This window comes from Gastrolobium bilobum, unplaced genomic scaffold (assembly GCF_033153095.1).
Source record: "Gastrolobium bilobum isolate Gb01-03AN ecotype WA unplaced genomic scaffold, APGP_CSIRO_Gbil_v1 utg15944, whole genome shotgun sequence".
Lineage (NCBI taxonomy): Eukaryota > Viridiplantae > Streptophyta > Magnoliopsida > Fabales > Fabaceae > Gastrolobium > Gastrolobium bilobum.
Genome location: NW_026895277.1, coordinates 39,972 through 58,903, shown reverse-complemented (window position 1 = coordinate 58,903; position 18,932 = coordinate 39,972). Strand labels below are relative to the sequence as shown.

Sequence of the window (18,932 nt, the reverse complement as noted above, 5' to 3'; positions counted from 1 at the left end):
AAAAAAAATATCTTTAAGATTATAATTATGTATTCCCAAAAAATACATAGTTATAATCGGTGGTTGCAAAAAAAAAAAATTGCAACAAAAAAAAGGACCCTAAAAAAAGAGGATCCACTTGCAAATTCTGATAAATATGTGTCTGTGGCAAGTAAACCTTTCCGCCAACATAACAAAAAAAAAATGGAACTCAATAAGAAAAATATAAACAATGGGAATAGTATCCAGACTTCAAAACCATTCTACAACTTAATAGGGAAAAATTGAAGGTATATGTTAGTGTCATTTGAGAACACCAAGTTGCCATCTTCCCTTAGACGAGTCTATGGATTTTTTCATTGTTAAGAAAGATCCAAGTAAGAAATTAGCAAATGAATGCGACTGTGAATACGAAATTATAGTAAATCATAGGAAAAGAAAATAGTATATTCTTATGTTAATAAGGAGAGAGATTATAAAATATAATATTAATTCTAAGAGATAATTTTATTCCTGACTCTAATAATTAATTTTAAATAATATTATTAAAAATATATGAACTATACTGTTTATAAAAGATTTAACTTTAATATTTAAAAAATTTATTAGATTTTGAATATATTAAAAAATAAGCTTAAAAATAATAATATCATTAAAATTTGATAATAAATATCTAATAATAAAGAAAAAAAGAGTGTCATTTTAAATGATTTTTAAATAATACAAGCTTATGTCTTTTAAACAATTTTTAACTATGCATTAGGGGAATGCATAGTTATAATATTAAAATTATAATTTTTTTACTTTCCACATCACCAAACAACTTCTGAAGAGAGAAAAAAAGTATAATTTTAATATTATAATTATATATTCTCAAAAATACATAGTTAAAACTGTTAAAAAAATATAATTTTTATCCTTTAAAAGAACACTCACTAAACCCAATAATAAAAGATTTTATAAAAGAGAAAAATGTGTATCATTTTAAAGAATATAAATTTGTGTCATTTTAAGTGAAAGAAATAGATAGATAAAGAGGAAGAGAGTATGGACAAAAAAAAATAAAATAAAGGTGTGGATCTCACCTTTTTATGAGAGTAAAATGACACAAATTATATCATTTAAAATGACAAATATTTTTCTCTTTATAAAATCCTGCAACAAACAGCACACACCAAACATGCAAAACCCATAAAAGATTGTCAACTGAGTCAAAACTTTTAAGCCCAGATTTCTCTCAATCCAAGTAGAGCCCTTCACGGTTTTACCTTTTTGTGTTCTTTTTTATTTTATTTTTTTGGATGCTTTTACCTTCTTTTTTTTTTTTTTTTTTTCGGTAAACAGATGCTTTTACCTTTTCTATGTGCTCAAGGAAAGATCAAGGGTTTATATAAAAACTCAATTAATATTCAATAGCATTTTACTATTTAAAAGAATATTGATATTCATTAAAAAAATAAAATCACAAAACTATTTATAAATTACGTGGTACAATAAATGCATAACTAGTTTGCTTTTTTGTTCTTCTAAAATTATAAATGAAAATGAAAATCACAATCCAACTGTAGTTAAAAATTCATAAAATGTTTCGTACATTCTCATTCGTGCCATTTAACATTTCCATTATTAGAAATGATTTATAGAAGGTCACTTAATGCTTTATAAAACTGGTATGTATTAAACATCAACCAATAAAAGAATAAATAAAATATTTGATGTATAGAAGGTCACTTAATACTGTATAATTTTTACTCTACATAGAGATTCTTTCTCTATTTAAATTATGGGAAAAAAGTTTCCGATGTTACTTTAGATAACTTTATCTAATGTTCATCGAAACGACGTCGTTTTGGGGTTGAAAAATTAAAAAATTAGAGTGATAAAGACTATCATAACTCTGAAATAAATTAAAATTACAAAAATACCATGATTTCCGTCCCAAAACGACGTCGTTTTGATGAACATTAGAGAAAGTTATCTAAAGTAACATCAGAAAAAACAAACCCATAAATTATTGAATAAATCTATATTTTCATTTATTTTATTAAAATATTTAATATTTCTCATATCGCAGGAAATAAATTTATCTAACATAGAAGTATGTGGAGCTCATGTGAGGATAAGAGAGATGACTCCACACACTTCTATATATATATATATATATATATATATATATATATATATATATAAGAGAGATAAATTTATGTCCTAGAAACGTTACATCCTTTATTAAATGTCAAGATTTTCTTCTTCTTCTTTTTATTATACACATTCAACATTAAAGAATTTAATGCTACTTTTACAAATATTTTATATTACACAGTTCTTCTTTTTGACAAATGAAAGATAAAATTCCTTAATGATCAGCAGTCAGCACTAATCAGCAGCATCGTGCAGAAAGAACACGAACGTTCGAAACTATGCATTAAAATTAGTGTACGAAACTATGGAAATACCAACAAATCAAAAGGACACGTGAAGAGAGACCCAACAACCAACAACACAGGCGAGGTATATTGAAAACAACATCTTTGTCATTTTTTAGATTCATAGAATCATATATTCATAACTTATTTTTATTTTAAATATGCAAATTGAGTTTTTTGGGTTATAATATGTTGAACAAAATTATTAGCAAATGATTAAATCATGTTTAAGCATATGATTTTAAATCTCAAATTATAAATAAATATAAGTAGAAAAACCAAAAATTACTTTTATATTGAGTTAAATTATAATTTATCAATTTTCAAACAATTTGTTTGTGTTTTCACCAAATCCATTGGGCAAGCAGCTGCTGATGGTTGATGTCTACCTTTCTTGTTCTCATTTGTCAAAACTGCAATTCAACGGTAACAAGACAAAATAGGTGAACTTGGTCTCAGAAAAAAAGGGTCAACATTTTCATTTGCTGATAAAGTCTAAAACTTTCAGAAAAAAAACACACTGACACACTACACAAGCCTTTGGGGTTGTGGAACAATGGAAGCTGAGGGGATTGAAGAGAGCACCGTGAGTTCGTTGGATAGTGGGAGCAATGATGGGAATTGTAACGAGTCTAGGTGGGTTGATGGCAATGAAGTGGACTCTGTGGAGGCTCATCCATGGTCTAATGAGGGTAGAGAGGGGTATGGATCAATCAGAAGGAGACTTATGAAGAAGCCCAAGAGAGTTGATTCTTTTGATGTTGAAGCCATGGAGATTGCTGGAAGCCACGACCACCACTTCAAGGTTAATTATTCTTAGTGTTATTATCATTTTATTCCAAGCTCTAATTTTTAGCAATTTGGGGATGCTCTTTTGTTCTGTGTTATGTTGTTGTGTTTGATGTTTGAATGTTTTCACTACTCTAGTATATTGAGGGTGTGCATGACAACTATTCTGTTTAAGTAAATTTCTAAAAAGATTTTTTTTTTTCTACTTCTATGCCTCAGTTTCTCAGAAAAAAAAATTGTGTTTGATAACATATTATATTTTTATTCTGAGAATGAGAATTACATTTAATAACACAACAAATAATATAATAAAAAATAATTCTTATTAAACATAAAAAAAATTTGGATCATCACTTTCCTTTCCATATAGTGTGGCGGCGGCGGCGGCGGCTGTGGCTGTGGCGTGGTGGTGGTAGTAGTGGTGGTGGTGGTGGCGACGGTGATGGTAGTGGTGGTGGTGATGGCATGGTGGTGGAGGTAGTGGTGGCTTTAGCGGTGGTGGTGACTTCGGCATAATGGTGGTGGTGGCGGCGACAGCGGTAGTGGTGGCAATGATGGTGGCATGGTAGTGGGGGTGGTGATGGCAATGGCTGCGGCGTTGGTGGTGATAGAAGTGGCTGCGACATTGGTGGTGGTGGTGATGGTGGTGGTGATGGTGGTGGCGTGGTGATAGTGATGACATGATGGTGATGGTGGCGGCAGTAGCTGCGGCGATGATAGTGGTGGTTGGTGACAATGGTGGTGGTGGTGGTGATAATGGTGACAATAGTGGCGGCGATGGAGGTGGTGTGATGGTGGTGGCGGTGACAATAGTGGCTACAATGATGGTGGCGGTGACAATATGGCTACAATGGTAGTGGTGGTGGTAGTAGTAGTGGTGATAGTAATGGTAGTGATGGGTGTAGGTGGCGGCGGCGGTGGTGACGACGACACTGGCTGTACGATGGTGGCGGTGGTCGTGTCGGGATGGTGGTGGTGGTGATGGTAGATGTGGAGAGTAATTGACAGACAAATGTTTCTTATTCTGTGACTGGGAACAAAAAAACTGAATTTTTTTTATTCTTTTTTGTGTTCCCCAGCATAAAAATTAAACCGGTTTATCTCCGGGAACAAAAAAAAAAAAAACTGATTTTACTAAATTTTCTATCCATTTCTGTTCTCAACAACAAAAATTAAAAAAAAAAAAAAAAAAATTCCGAAAAGATTATCACCCACACACTGATTTAGAGGTGTTTGCTGTTTGAATGTTTTCACTACTTTAGTATATTGATTAAGAGGGTTGACTTGACATTGGCAGTGTGTAATTGAGGGGAAACTGATTGGGCACTAGAACCTTGAACTTCAAGTAAAAGCTCCAAATTTGACTATTGGTTAAATTTATTTGTCATTAAAGAAGGATTGGGGGTGTTCTTAATCATTGCTACTTTATTGAAACCCCATTTTGGCCCTCCAAAGATTAATGGCATTAGTTCATAATTAATCAGTGAAATCAAATTGGTCATACTTAATCTCATTATTTTCGTCCTTCAAGGACCAAATCTGATGGCAAAAATGTGACATTGAATGCACGGATTGGTAACATATTCGCTTCATCACTTTCCAAGAGTATTAACTACCACTTCACCATGTATTTAATAGTGCTCGTATAGATCCATCTCACTCTTTTTAATCTATAGTACTTATGTGAATCAGGATGCTTCCCTTTTGCCCACTCTTGCTTTAGCATTTCAGACTCTTGGTGTGGTATACGGTGACCTGGGAACGAGTCCTCTCTATGTTTTTGCTGATGTCTTCGGCAAGGTTTCAGTTGAATCAGATGTTGATGTCTTGGGGGCGTTATCATTAGTAATGTACACCATTACACTTATTCCATTAGCCAAGTATGTTTTTGTAGTCCTCAAAGCAAATGACAATGGAGAAGGTAACAGATTCTCTTTTCCATTAAGAATGATTTATTTTGGTTCATTTAAGATACATTGTAAACCCCATCTTTTGTTCTTTAATGGTTCAAATGTAGGAGGCACATTTGCACTATACTCGCTGATTTGCAGATATGCAAATGTAAATATGCTTCCAAATCGTCAACCAGCTGATGAACGTATCTCTAGCTTTAGGCTCAAACTACCAACTCCAGAACTTGAAAGGGCTTTAAACATAAAGGAGGTTTTGGAAAGAAAATCAACTTTGAAAACCCTTTTGTTGCTGCTGGTTCTGCTGGGAACCTCAATGATTATTGGAGATGGTATTCTAACCCCAGCAATATCAGGTACATAAACATACAATTTTTTGACATGAAATCATGTTATGATAGCATATTCTGCTCTCTAAAAAACCAGGTGAATATTCAAGGATCAAATGTTTAGCAATTGTGGTAAGAACCTTGGGATACACCATCCCAAAAGCTAGGGTGGGAGTGCCCAAGACCTTATAAACTCCACATTAGTTGCACATACAACCAATGTGGGACTATATATCTCAACACGCCCCCTCACACGAGAGCCCATTGGGCTTGAAGAGTGGACAATGCAACAGGCCCAGCCTACCTGTGCTAAGAAACGCCACAAGAGAAAGTGGGGGGCGGCGAGACTCTGATACCATGTCAGGCGAGTCCAGGGGAAGCCCGTGGCGGGGGGCCACCACTAATGAGCTAAGCTACATCGAGTACACCAAGTGGGTCCGACACCACGTCTCAACCCAAAACCTTAAGGCATTGGGTTCATGGGTCCTTCCACTTATATACTCTTCACTTAGCCCATCACCAACCAATGTGGGACTCATCACACTTGAATATCCTAACAATCTCCCCCTCAAGTGTGAAACCCACCATTGGTATGCTCCCCCTCAACCGAGTACCCGAAGCGCAAAGTACTCGACCCACCTCCTAGCCAATCACATGGCTAGATCGAGCCCAACCCGGCTCTGATACCAATGTGATAAGAACCTTGGGATACACCACCCCAAAAGCTAGCTCAAAGGGTGGGAGTGCCCAAGACCTTATAAACTCCACATTAGTTGCACATACAACCAATGTGGGACTATATATCTCAACAGCAATAAACATGACTAATTATATAGAATTGGAAAGCTTGTAAATTTTTTGTTTGTATCATATGATCAGTGGCTGTCGTATGAAATTTGACTGTATGCAGGTTATCTATGAGTTAGACTTGTCATACTAATTGTAGCACTCATTGTAAATCTCTGTGATGTTAAGATAAATTTGCTTGTTTTGCTAGTAAGTATAACCATGATGCTTCTTTATTGCAGTGACATCTGCCATAAGTGGGCTGCAGGATGAAATAAACGGATTTGGTACAAGTGGGTATATTTTCCTTCTCTTTCCAAGAATTTTACATTTATTTTTCTGGATGAAAGAAAGAAATAGTAGACATGTGAAAGAAAAGGAAGACGAATTTCACAAATCTTGGGGTGGTGGGTGAGGTTGTCATGAGATTCCATGTCACTTTCTTTCCATTTCATATATTAAAAATGCAGGAAAGCTTCATTCACATGTTAACATTAGATGGAAATTCTTGTAGCTGTTGTTTCCTATCTTTCTGGTAGATATACCTTCATGGTTGTACTTCAGGAGAAATGAACTTGGTGGCATTTTGATAAGATTTGGTTTGACAACTCTGTGTAATTTATTCCAATAAAAAAAATTGCAATGCAAGATATGAATCCTTTTATAATTTTCTGCAGCAAATGCACTTGAGATCAAAGTCTCTGAAATATCTCTCAATTAATGAGCTTGGTGTGCTTTGGCCTAAGTAGAACCAATGTGTTATTTATCTTGTGGAACTATGGAAATGAACAAAATAGAATTTTGCACAACAGAGCTTAATTTCTTTTTATCTTTTTTATGTTTCTCACATGCAGATGCACTGGTTATTGTTTCAATTCTAGTCCTGGTGGCTTTGTTCAGCATACAACGGTTTGGTACCAGTAAAGTGGGTTTCATGTTTTCCCCTATACTTGCTTTATGGTTCGTTTCTCTGGGTTCTATTGGAATTTATAATATAGTTAAGCATGATATTATCGTTCTTGGAGCAATCAATCCCGCTTATATTTATTATTTCTTTAAGAAGAATGGCAAAAATGCATGGTCAGCTCTTGGTGGTTGTGTTCTGTGTATTACAGGTAAAAAAATTTATTACTTTTATGGTTTCTAACCATGAGCACTGCAATTGATTGGCATAATTATTGACTTATTTACTTAGCAACATAATTTGAAGCTTCTTTCTTATCCCATAAACATGACCTTTGCTTCTTCACTCATCTGATTAGTCTGTTTGCTATACTGTCCTTTCTTTCTTTTTCTTTTTCTCATTTGTTCCATAGGATTGCTCTTGAAATTAATAATTGTGATACAGTAGATGCAACCACTCACACAAAGTGATGTATTATGACAAGATTAAAGAAAAGGAGAATGGCTATGAATCATGATGCCTATGTGGTTAACCACATCAGGACATTAATAATAGTTTGTTTGACTTAATTTATACCATTTTTTTAATTTCTAGGAAACATTTATGAAGGTTTTGTTCTTTGAAGATTTTACTCAATATCAAGTTTGCATTTCTGTTGTTTCCTTCTGCATGTTCTTGTTTGCAGCATCAAATTTTAAAATTTTACATGATATGGAAGTTATTTTGATCCTTTAGAAAATGCATGCTTGTCCATCTAAATGAGATATAAAGAACCAATTCAACCCCCAAGCTTAAGATGTTGGGTGAGGCTACATTAATGATTTTATATATCTCAACATAAGAAATTTGTGTTGTGTGGAAATAGCCCTTAGGACAAGAAATCAGCAACTTAAACAACTTGCTCTTATATTCCTCTGCAGGTTCAGAAGCAATGTTTGCTGATCTGGGTCATTTTTCTGTACGATCAATTCAGGTTTGTGAAACTTCAATTTTTTGTTGTTTTTTATTTTTGAAGAGTAAACTACTAAGTTTCTAAAATTTTTGAATTTGCTCTAAGTCGCTTATATAATTTCTTATACAGATTGCTTTTACTTTCGTGGTATTTCCCTGTCTCCTCCTTGCTTATATGGGCCAAGCTGCTTATTTGCTGAAGAACCCTACTTCTTATTCAACAATATTCTATTCTTCTGTTCCAGGTGATATTTGCTGACATAATGACTGCTTGTGTTGTACAAACAAGTCACTGTCGTTAAATCTACAACATGAGATGTTTGTTCTGTATAGTAATCAAGTTGCTTCCTTCTTCTGTCTGTGCTTTGTGTGAAGCAGATAGTCTCTTCTGGCCAGTGTTTGTGATAGCCACACTAGCTGCTATGATAGCCAGCCAAGCAATGATATCTGCTACATTTTCATGCATAAAGCAATCTATGGCTTTGGGATGCTTTCCCAGGCTCAAGATAATTCACACCTCAAGAAAGTTTATGGGTCAAATTTACATCCCTGTGATTAATTGGTTTCTGATGGTCATGTGCATAGTTGTCGTTTCCATCTTCCGGAGCACTACTGATATTGCAAATGCATATGGTAAAGTGTCCCCCATCTGCATGTTCTGAGTATTCTTTTTTCTCTTTTTCTTTTTCAGTTTAAAGGTAACAATCAGGATGCTTGCTAAAAATATAATATGAAATGAATGACTATATGAGGATTTCATCCGTTCTTATATTCTGGATTTCTAATCTATGTAAAAAAAATTAATCAAGCCGAGGGATATTGATTAACTTGTAATGACTTTTCTCTTATTCATATTGAAAACTAGTACATTTCTGTGCTCAAATTCATGTTTTTATGTTGAAGTAAACACACAGCATTGACCTTGATTTTAGGAGTTATAGTAGTACCAGCTGTTTTAATCTAATTATGGTGCCAAGTACTCCCTCAACACTAAATACTTGATGGCTTGAATCTAAATATGTTGATTTACAACTGGAAGGGGCCAAATGATGTTGCAAACTTGCAATTACACAGCACACATGCCTTATACTGAAGAGCATTTGTAGTATATCCATACTGATACAATTCATATTGTTGTTGCAGGCATTGCTGAAGTTGCTGTCATGATGGTCAGCACCACCTTGGTGACACTTGTAATGCTTTTAATTTGGCAGACTAACTTGTATTTAGCATTGTGTTTCCCACTTGTATTTGGATCAATTGAGCTCATTTACATGTCTTCAGTCCTATCAAAAATCGTTGAGGGGGGATGGCTTCCACTTGCCTTTGCTACCTTATTCCTCTCAGTGATGTACATATGGAACTATGGTAGTGTATTAAAGTACAGAAGTGAAGTTAGGGAGAAGATTTCAACAGACTTGATGCTTGATCTTGGTTCCAATCTTGGAACAGTAAGAGTGCCAGGAATAGGATTGCTATATAATGAGCTTGTCCAAGGCATTCCCTCCATTTTTGTGCAGTTCCTGCTAAGCCTTCCAGCTATTCACTCTACCATAGTTTTTGTCTGCATTAAATATGTCCCTATCCCAGTGGTTCCTCAAGAGGAAAGGTTTCTATTTCGAAGAGTTTGCCCAAAAGATTACCATATGTTCCGCTGTGTTGCCAGATATGGTTACAAAGATGTAAGGAAGGAAGATCACCATGCATTTGAGCAACTTCTTATTGAAAGTCTCGAGAAATTCTTGAGAATGGAGGCTCAAGAAATTGCCATGGAGAGAAGAAGTAACTTAACTGAAGACATGGACAGTGTCTCGTTGGAATCCAAGGATTCTGATCTTCCTGCTGGTAATGAGGCTGAGGAACTAAGGATTCCATTGATGCGTGGTCAAAATTCTGAAGAAACTGGAACTTCAACCTCACAGGAAGCTGTAGCAGCATTACCATCAAGTTATATGTCATCATATGAAGATTGTAGCCTTGAATATGAGCTTTTAGCCCTTAGAGAAGCAACAGCATCAGGGTGCACCTATTTGCTCGGACATGGGAATGTGAGGGCAAAGAAGAACTCTTTTTTCTTTAAGAAATTAGTGATAAATTATTTCTATGCATTTCTCAGAAAGAACTGCAGAGGAGGTACTGCTAACATGAGAGTACCCCACACCAATATCATTCAAGTGGGGATGACATATATGGTATGATAGCCCCCCAAGTCTTTCTTTATGATCATTCTGCTATGCAATCTCAATAGGAAACAGCAACATTGTTATTGACATTTTTTTCTTTTGTTATCAATGCTTGGTAAAACTTTTATACTATATGATCGCTCCCAATTGTAATTGTCTTAGAACTCTTAGCTTATGTTGCATGTTAATTGAGCGATAAAGCCAACTTAGTTAATGTCTGATTTTTTATTTTTTTTTCAGAATTTGAGATGCTTGTTTAATTGTTTCATTATTTTTTGTAAAGAATCAATTCAACCCAAAAGCTTAAGCTGATGGGTGAGGGTTTTTTTAATGGTTTTATATATCTCAACACGCCCCCTCATACCTGTGCGAAGAAAGAAATTCCACTAGAAAGAAAGTGGAGGGCGGCGATGATCGAACCCGGGACACGAGGCTCTGATACCATGTAAAAAACCAATTCAACCCAAAAACTTAATGGGTTGAATTGGTTCTTTACATGGTATCAGAGCCTCGTGTCCCGGGTTCGATCGTCACCGCCCTCCACTTTCTTTCTAGTGGAATTTCTTTCTTCGCACAGGTAGGTGGGAGGTAGGTGGTTCTGTACATTGTCCACCCTTCAAGTTCAGTGGGCTCTCGTGTGAGGGGGCGTGTTGAGATATATAAAACCATTAATGTAGCCTCACCCAACAACAGCTTAAGCTTTTGGGTTGAATTGGTTCTTTACAATTCTAATCCATCATGTCAAATAATAATTCATATAGATGTATGTGGTCTACCTTCTTTCATGCTGGATTTCCATTATTTGGGAGTTCTATGTACAATCGTGTTCATGGGCCAAGATAACGAAAGTTATTGTTAGCCCCCATAGTTATGAATTGATGGGCCAAAGTATGTGTTGGTCCCATGTTTGGCTTATTTGATTAATGCTATGAGCCCCCACAGTTCAAGATATCTCTATATAATTAGAACAGACATTCAAAAGATAACTTCAGAATTGGATTCTTTAAATGTCAGTATGAAGAAGTGCCATTTGTTTGAGGATATCATAGCTGGAAGCGTGTTCAACTCTTTTTTGTCACGGGCACTACCCTTTAATGATGTTCGCTCCATTAACAGAGATACCATTGATAAATCAACTCCGTATTTTTCTAAAAGAGGTAGTGGGAGGTGCAATTTGCAATGGCAACATAAATATGAGCAATGATACTGACATAATAAAATTATTAAATACAAAAAAAAAAGGACAAATGCTTGAAACAAGAGATTAGGTGGTTGGTGATTTATAAAATCATCACAATTGTCTGATTTGGTTTTGTGGGCAGCATTACTCATTAGCATGGCTTCAAATCCCTCTAGCAAATCTTGCAATTCAAAAGGGTAGGTGATTGAAAACATTAAATTATATAAGTAGGGTCATTTCTTACTATAGACAGTTGTACATCTGTCTCATATGATGGCACCCTTTAATGCGTTCACGTCAAACTACTTTGCTCTCTTTTTTGTGCTGTTTAAATGAGGAAATGAAAGCCTCCAATTAAGATGAATAATTATGTTATAACGGCAGATAATATGAGAATTATGAACAGCTTGTTTTAAAAATTTATTCTCCAGAAAGAAAATTATAAGCAATAATGCAATTGAGCAACTAAGCAACTCCTAAGCCTGTGACAAAGACATGATAACAACGTTTATTTATCCATATGAGAGCTGCCGTCGAAATTGAAAATAGAAAGTAGACAAGTCAAAAAATAATTGGTTGGGGCTAGGGGTGATAAACGAACCATGGGCCTTTCAGGGGTCTTTGGCTCGATTCGTGAAGGCATGGGCTTGTATGCCTAAAATTAGTTGTTGAAACCAGCTTGAACTTGTATAGAAGCTCGTTTAATAAAAAGTCCTCAAGTTTCAATTCAAAAGTTCGGCCTTAGAGCCTGTCAGGCTGGCTTAGTATATTAACTTTTATTTTTATTTTATATTTTTTATACTACTTGTAACAGCCCTCTCTCTCTTCAATCCATTTCACCTCATTTTATTGGTTAAACAGACTTTTTGAATGATTATGATTTTGTTCTATATTATGTTGTTTGGATATATATTGAATTTATAAATATTTATAGAATTACTAGTGTTGTTGATTGTACATTCTGTTGGGATAAATTTTTATTGTCTTATTTTTTTAAACAGGCTAAATCAGGTTTTCATTTTTTGTAAATAAGCCAAACCACAGGCCAATAATTATATTCATAACATGTAACAGGCTTGATCAGACTGACACATTTAAACACGGGCTTAACCTTTTAAGACCAAAGTTCGGCTCGGCCTGTTAACACCCCTAGTTGGGACGCTTTCCAATCTTATTTAAGCCGAAATGAAAAGACTGGGAAGAGAAAAGGTTTCCCTTTTTAGGTTAATCGGAGCAACATATCCAATAGAGATGGGATGTGGCCTACAGCTCAGAGGATTAGAGCACGTTGATACAAACCTCGAGGGTTCGAATCCTTCTTTGCCCATAACCAGCCAAAAAGGAAAGGACTCTTATAGAAAAATTATTATCAGACTAACGAATCCAAAGCTACGAACTTGGGTGTGGATATTTTATCAAAATAGAATAGCCTTATTTTACTTTTATTTTTTTGGTATATAAAAAGGCTGAAGCCCAAACAAACGAAAAAACAGAAAACTAATGAACTACTAGAGTTCTTTCCCTAGCAACAGAAGACATATCAGCTAAATACAGTAAATGAATCCCAAGAGAAGGATTAGTACAAATAACACAATTAGAATCCTCCCTAAACTCTAAAATATAGTTTGTCATCCAATCAGCATACACATTACCTTCTCTATAAGTATGTTGAATCTTAATTCTCCAGTCTTTTTGTAACCACGCCCGTATTCGAGTGATCAATTGACCCCCACAGGCTGCTGCACCACTATTGGTGAGCACCGAGATAACACTCGTTGAGTCGCTTTAAAACTTAATCTTACAGAATCCATTAGCCCAAGCTAGCTCAAGACCACGGAGAATTCCCCACAATTCCGCTTTTTTAAAATACACCACCGAGATAACTACTATTTTCTTTTTTAAAAGAAAAAAAGAATACACAAATTTTCATAAATGGTGGATATATGAAAATAAATATAGTATGCCCTAAATTTTTAATCCGCATATTTTTTTTTATTTTTGTTTTACGCCTCATAATTCTTCCTCAGTAAGGTTTAAGCAAAATGGCATAGCAAGTAAATTATCAGTAGCATCGTAAAAATGTGTTCCTGAATATGTTTATTCGCTGTAATTGTGGCGAATTTATGACTTTAGAGGGTAGTGCTAACATGAATGTTCCATTATTATTTTGCATCAATACATTAAAAATAGGGTTTTATAAGAGTTATGTTGTAGGAAAAATGATTGTGTAATGTTATAGAGATTCGTTTTGCGTGCCTTAATTTTTTATTTATTTTTTTGTTTTAAAAAGTGTGGGCCCCACAAAATATTGTGAGGGTAAGAAAGTTTGTTGTGTTATGTTAAAGGATAAAACGAAAACCCTTAAAAATATTATAGGATATATTTATTGTGGAGTTCTGCCAACATTTATATTGGCAAATAGACAGAGGGACTCTGAGCATTCGGTCCCTCGGTCTTCCTTCAAACCTGGGTTTGATGTTCCATTCGAATAAATCTGACAAGAGAACAAAATATGAAATGTCAGCATGTATAAGACAAGGAGGTTGGAGAACATAACGGTAGAGAAGTATATATTATATAATATTTCTTATACACGTATAAAAGAGCCTATATTTTTTCTTTTTTTCTCTTTCTCTTTATATGGGTCCTACATATTTTTATATGTATATAGAAGATAAAATTTATCTCTTACAACATAAGAAACATTAAGCCCTATATAAAATGTTTGCTTTATGTGAGAAAATTATAATATAAAATTGTTAATGTAATTATTGCTTAATTATTTAATTTTTGAGTTGAAATAGTTTTACATGGTATAGAGCCTAGCTATACGACAAAGCAATCATGAGTTCAATCTTCAAATTTCTTAACACAAGTAGATAGAGTGTATATTATCTATTTTTCAAGTCTGATAGGCTCTTGTACGATGGGATATATTAAAAACATATAATATAAAATTATTAATTTGTGATATATATAAGCTTATGCATTAACGTGATTTACATAAAATTATTATTATTTTAATTATATATATGGGTTGTGTAATAACTCATTACACATATAAAATCAAGTTTTTGTAAGTATACGCGTATGGGTTTAACTGTAGTTCAATAATGTTAAAAGGTTGATGTTAATTAATAACATCTCCTCCCAGTGCCAATTGAGGTACCTGAACTTCTACCGCTTGTAACATTGAGTATTTTATTTGATTATTTTTACTTGTCCTGTTACTACGTTAAATGCTGAAACTGTAATGAAAGGGGTGATTATCTTGCTTTATTGCTTCTTAAAGCGGCATTATAATGTCGGAGGTGAACTCATTGTAAGTGTCATGAGTTAAGCAGAAATGCATGTTAAGAAACTAATGAAAGATGGTCTCCGGACTAGCTTAACACGACACGTGTATGCAATATATTTATTTATTTATTTATTTATTTATTTATATCACTTTTTAAAATCAAAATCCTAAATAAAATTGATTTTTGTGGGGGAAAGTATATATCATTTTGAAAGACACAAAATTATGTCATTTTAAATGAGAGAAAGAGATAGATCGTAGAAAAAGAGTGGGTGGGAAAATTTTTAAAGATATGAATTTTATCTCTTTATAAGAATGAAAGTACACAAAATGTGTCTTATAAAATAACACATTTCTTTTCCGTGAAATCATACACGTGAACCTATTGAGGAGGAATTGAATAAACCTCCATACAGAAATAAAAGTGATAAAATAAAACTGATATGCAAATATCGAATTCATCATAAAATTAGAAGAACAATATGATATAAAACTCAATTAACTAAATTTAGCGGATGGATTCGATCTAAATTTGATAGAAAGTTTTAAATACGAAGCAAATGTTAGATAGATTCTCTTACGTAACCTCAAAAAAAATAAAAAATTCTCTTATGTTCGATTTTAATATAATATTTAAATCATGTGAAAATTTCAGTTATTCATCGAAAGATTAAGGGTTAGTAATAAAATGATAATTTCTCATTTCTCATTTCACAAGTTTTATAATTAAAATTATGATTATTGTTAATGAATATATAAAATTTCTTATAAAATAATATCATATCAAAATTAAACATGAGAGAATATATTTTCTTTAGATACAAATAAATATGATTGCTGTAACAAAAATAATAATAATTGCTATAAGTAATTCCTAATAAGGGTGAAAGTGGGCTGGGCTGGGCCAAATTTTGCCTCGAAAAGCCCGAGCCTACGTTAAAAAATTTCAATTTGGCCTGGCCCAAGCCTAGTACGAGTTTAACTTTTAGCCTGACTTGGCCTGTTTATAAAAAACAAATGGCCTGACCAACCCGTTAGCCTGTTAATTTGTAACTTCCAAGCAGAACCATTAATCAACTTTACAAAATACTCAAATTCTATTGCTAAACCAAAAATCATAATTTCAACTTCCAAATAGAATCATGAATCACAACAAAACTCATACAATCTGCATTTAAGTCACTTTCAAAAGCAAAATGCTCAAATTAAATAACATATTTTATCAGATCCAACAAACAAATCCATACTATGTAAATTAAAATAACTACATGAATCCAACAAACATATCATGATGCTTGTAGTAAGTATAACTTCTCCCAAAAATCTTTTAATATATTCATATACACAATCTAACATGTTGAGATGTTGGTTCTTACTATATAAGAAATAAAGTCAGATTTCTATTAAAATATAATCTAATATAATTAAGTTGTAAATAATTGCAATTGATTAAGTTTATATCTTTTGTTTTTTCTTCAAGGCATACTTATTCTATTTTATTTAAAATAAATAGTACAATATAAGCCGGCCTGTAACCTTATAGGTCAGGCCTTGCGAAAGTGGACCTACGACTTTTTTATTAAATAAACTTTTTCAAGGCCCAAGCTCGGCCTATTTTACGAAATATATTAGATCAGGTCTGGCCTGACGTAGGTCGAGCCGACCCAATTTCACCCATAATTCCTAAGGCTATTAGTATTTCCTTAATTATAGTAGAAATGGAGATTACAATTTTATATAAAAAAATAAATAATTGAAGTCCACATAGCATTGCTCCTCACATAAATACAAGAAGCTAGCGTGACGCGTTTCCATTTGATAGTTTTGAATTTAGGTTGATTGACAATCTCGGGTCAAATCAGCCAAAAGGTAGGGAGGTAGGGCGAATGGAAATTATTTTCTCAAGGTAGGCATGTCAAAATGGGTAGAACATGCCACCAGATGAGTTGACTTCTAGGATTTTTTTATTGTTTTTTAAATTACATTAGTTAATGACTTGTTTTACATCTTTTTAGACTTCATTTGATGCCCTTTACCTTTTTATAGGGAATTTTTTTTAAAAATCGTATTTTTCAATGTGTACACAAATTGGCTGGTTAGGGTGAATTTGAGATAAGATGGCAAGAGTTGAGATTTTCAATCCATTTTTAAAATGTCACTTCTACGAATTCACCCTATGAATTTATGATCATGATTTTATCAGACTCCTATGGATAGATTACAACAAGCTACATTTGAAGAAATAGTTAATCTATTGAACATTAGAAATGTTTTATCAACTGATCCAAACTGATTCAAATTGCGGTAACTGAACCGAAAAATTGATAACCGAATTAATCAAAAAATTAAAACAAAAAAAAATCGCATATTTTAATTGAATTGGATCGATTTTCAGTTTGGTTGGTGAAAACCGATCTAATCTAAACCGATCCAATATATTATGTTTATTATTTTCAAAAGATTGTGACTTGAAATCTTGTTATTTTGTAGACTTAAAATCTTTGATGTTATTGATATCAAACTTTATTGTTTTAGTTTTTTATTATCTATTAATCTATTTTAACTCTTCATGAGTTTTAAGACTTGTTTTAGTTTGAAAACTTGAATTTTTCAGTGATTTGTAACTTTGAATGATTTTATTTTGATATAGCTAGTTATTTGCATAATTGAGATTTTAGACTTTTTGAAAAATTGAAAATCAATTCAATCCAAATCGCATAAATTTGAATCGTATTTTTAAAAAATTCAAACCGAAAGGATTGGATCGGATGATTTTTGCTTCAAAATCGATCCAATCTAGACCGCAAACACCCCTAATGAACACCATGCTTTTGATAATTAAATATTTCTAGATATTTTTTTGATATTAAGATTTTAATTTATAAGATTATGAAAAATGTCTAAGCTCAACGTAGCTATAGCTTATCATTCCTGATTAGAGCTATTTTTTAAAAATCCTTTTTATTATTTTATTATTTATACTTTCTCACATTGATTGATTTGTGGCCAGATTGTATTAAATTTAAGATTGGATAGAATAACGTCATAAAGAAGAAAAATTAAAAAAAAAATTAAAAAGTAATTTGGAAAACATGTAATTAGGAATGGAAATTTTTAACACGATAAGAATATTACGTGAACATAAAATAGAAACTTATGTTTTGGTCCACTCATTTTTTAATTTTTGTCATGTTTATATTGGCAAAAATTGACCAACATTAATTTTTTTTCTTGTCGTTTTGTGTCATTTCAACATGATTTTGTGTGTGTTATGTTATGTTAACCCAATAAACGAGAAACTTTAAAGGTAGCAGATTACTTGTGTTGCATGTCAACCCTGCGTTAATAAATGAAATATTTTGAGGTTGACAAGTTGTTCATATCATGTTAATCCACAAAATAAGCTTGTTGTGTTCATATCGAAAATTTTGACACAAACCTGTATTCATCTCGCGTCAAGTGTATTTTGTTGGGACGAACTCGGTCCCTCAATCTCGGCTAAGAAGTCTTTGTGAAAGTCAAACATTGAGCTCGGAGCTCAGCAATCATAGAGGTCAGCCTGAACTTACCAGGTCGGCCTATACGCAGCAAAAACGAAATATTGAAAGGGGAGGGAGAGAGAAAGAAGGAAAGAAAGAAAGAAAGAAGATGAACACAATCAGATTTTAATGTAGGAGAAAACCTTCAATGTGGATAAGTAAAAAGCTCACAAGACATTAGTCTAGAATCAAACGATCACTATAAAAATAATGGGTTACAAGAATCAAGCATCATCAATAATGGTGGTACACTCAAACCTCACCTACAATGATGGTATTCTCTTAAACTTCTCTAAGGAGGTCTCACTTTCAAGCTTCTCCCTAGAGGTGCTATCAAAATTGTCTCACAAAATGTCTCTCATGCCAACCTCTCCTCCAACCTTCAACTGATGTTTATATAGGGGAGGAGAGACAGTTTTAGAATATCAAAAGTTGGATTAGGGTTTCTTGAGCCCCACTCACGAATATTAGGCCTTGTGCAGCATTAAGGAGGAAAAGTTCAACAAATCTTCCCCTTTCGACTTCAATGCGTTGGCATCAGCAGTAACCCAACACCTTCTCAACAATCTTCAAATTTTCTTGCTAGTATTGGCTTAGTCATCATGTCGAACTAATTTAGGCCGGTGTGCACTTTAATAAGTTTGAGCTCTCCATCTTC

At 33.5% G+C, this 18,932-nt stretch overlaps 1 protein-coding gene across 2 annotated transcripts; it reads left to right on the top strand.

Moving 5' to 3' along the window:
- The first annotated feature begins 2,365 nt into the window (after positions 1-2,365).
- Positions 2,366-10,457, top strand: LOC133303664 (putative potassium transporter 12). Of its 2 annotated transcripts, XM_061503614.1 has the most exons (10): positions 2,366-2,490; positions 2,914-3,210; positions 4,887-5,115; positions 5,212-5,460; positions 6,462-6,512; positions 7,074-7,334; positions 8,044-8,096; positions 8,205-8,319; positions 8,453-8,707; positions 9,218-10,457. In XM_061503614.1, exons 2-10 carry the CDS (start codon positions 2,962-2,964, stop codon positions 10,270-10,272), a joined length of 2,517 nt encoding a protein of 838 aa, XP_061359598.1. In that variant the 5' UTR covers positions 2,366-2,490; positions 2,914-2,961; the 3' UTR covers positions 10,273-10,457. The 2 variants fall into 2 exon arrangements, with proteins under 2 accessions (XP_061359598.1, XP_061359604.1); XM_061503620.1 differs by lacking the exon at positions 2,366-2,490 and having other exon boundaries at positions 3,069-3,210; positions 3,565-5,115.
- The last annotated feature ends 8,475 nt before the right edge of the window (positions 10,458-18,932 follow it).

Coding starts and splice junctions, on each gene's coding strand:
- LOC133303664 (XM_061503614.1), top strand. CDS start 2,962: ATGGAAGCTGAGGGGATTGAAGAGAGCACCGTGAGTTCGTTGGATAGT. Junction 6,513..7,073: donor AATAAACGGATTTGGTACAA/GTGGGTATATTT, acceptor TCTCACATGCAG/ATGCACTGGTTATTGTTTCA. Junction 8,320..8,452: donor ATTCTATTCTTCTGTTCCAG/GTGATATTTGCT, acceptor TGTGTGAAGCAG/ATAGTCTCTTCTGGCCAGTG.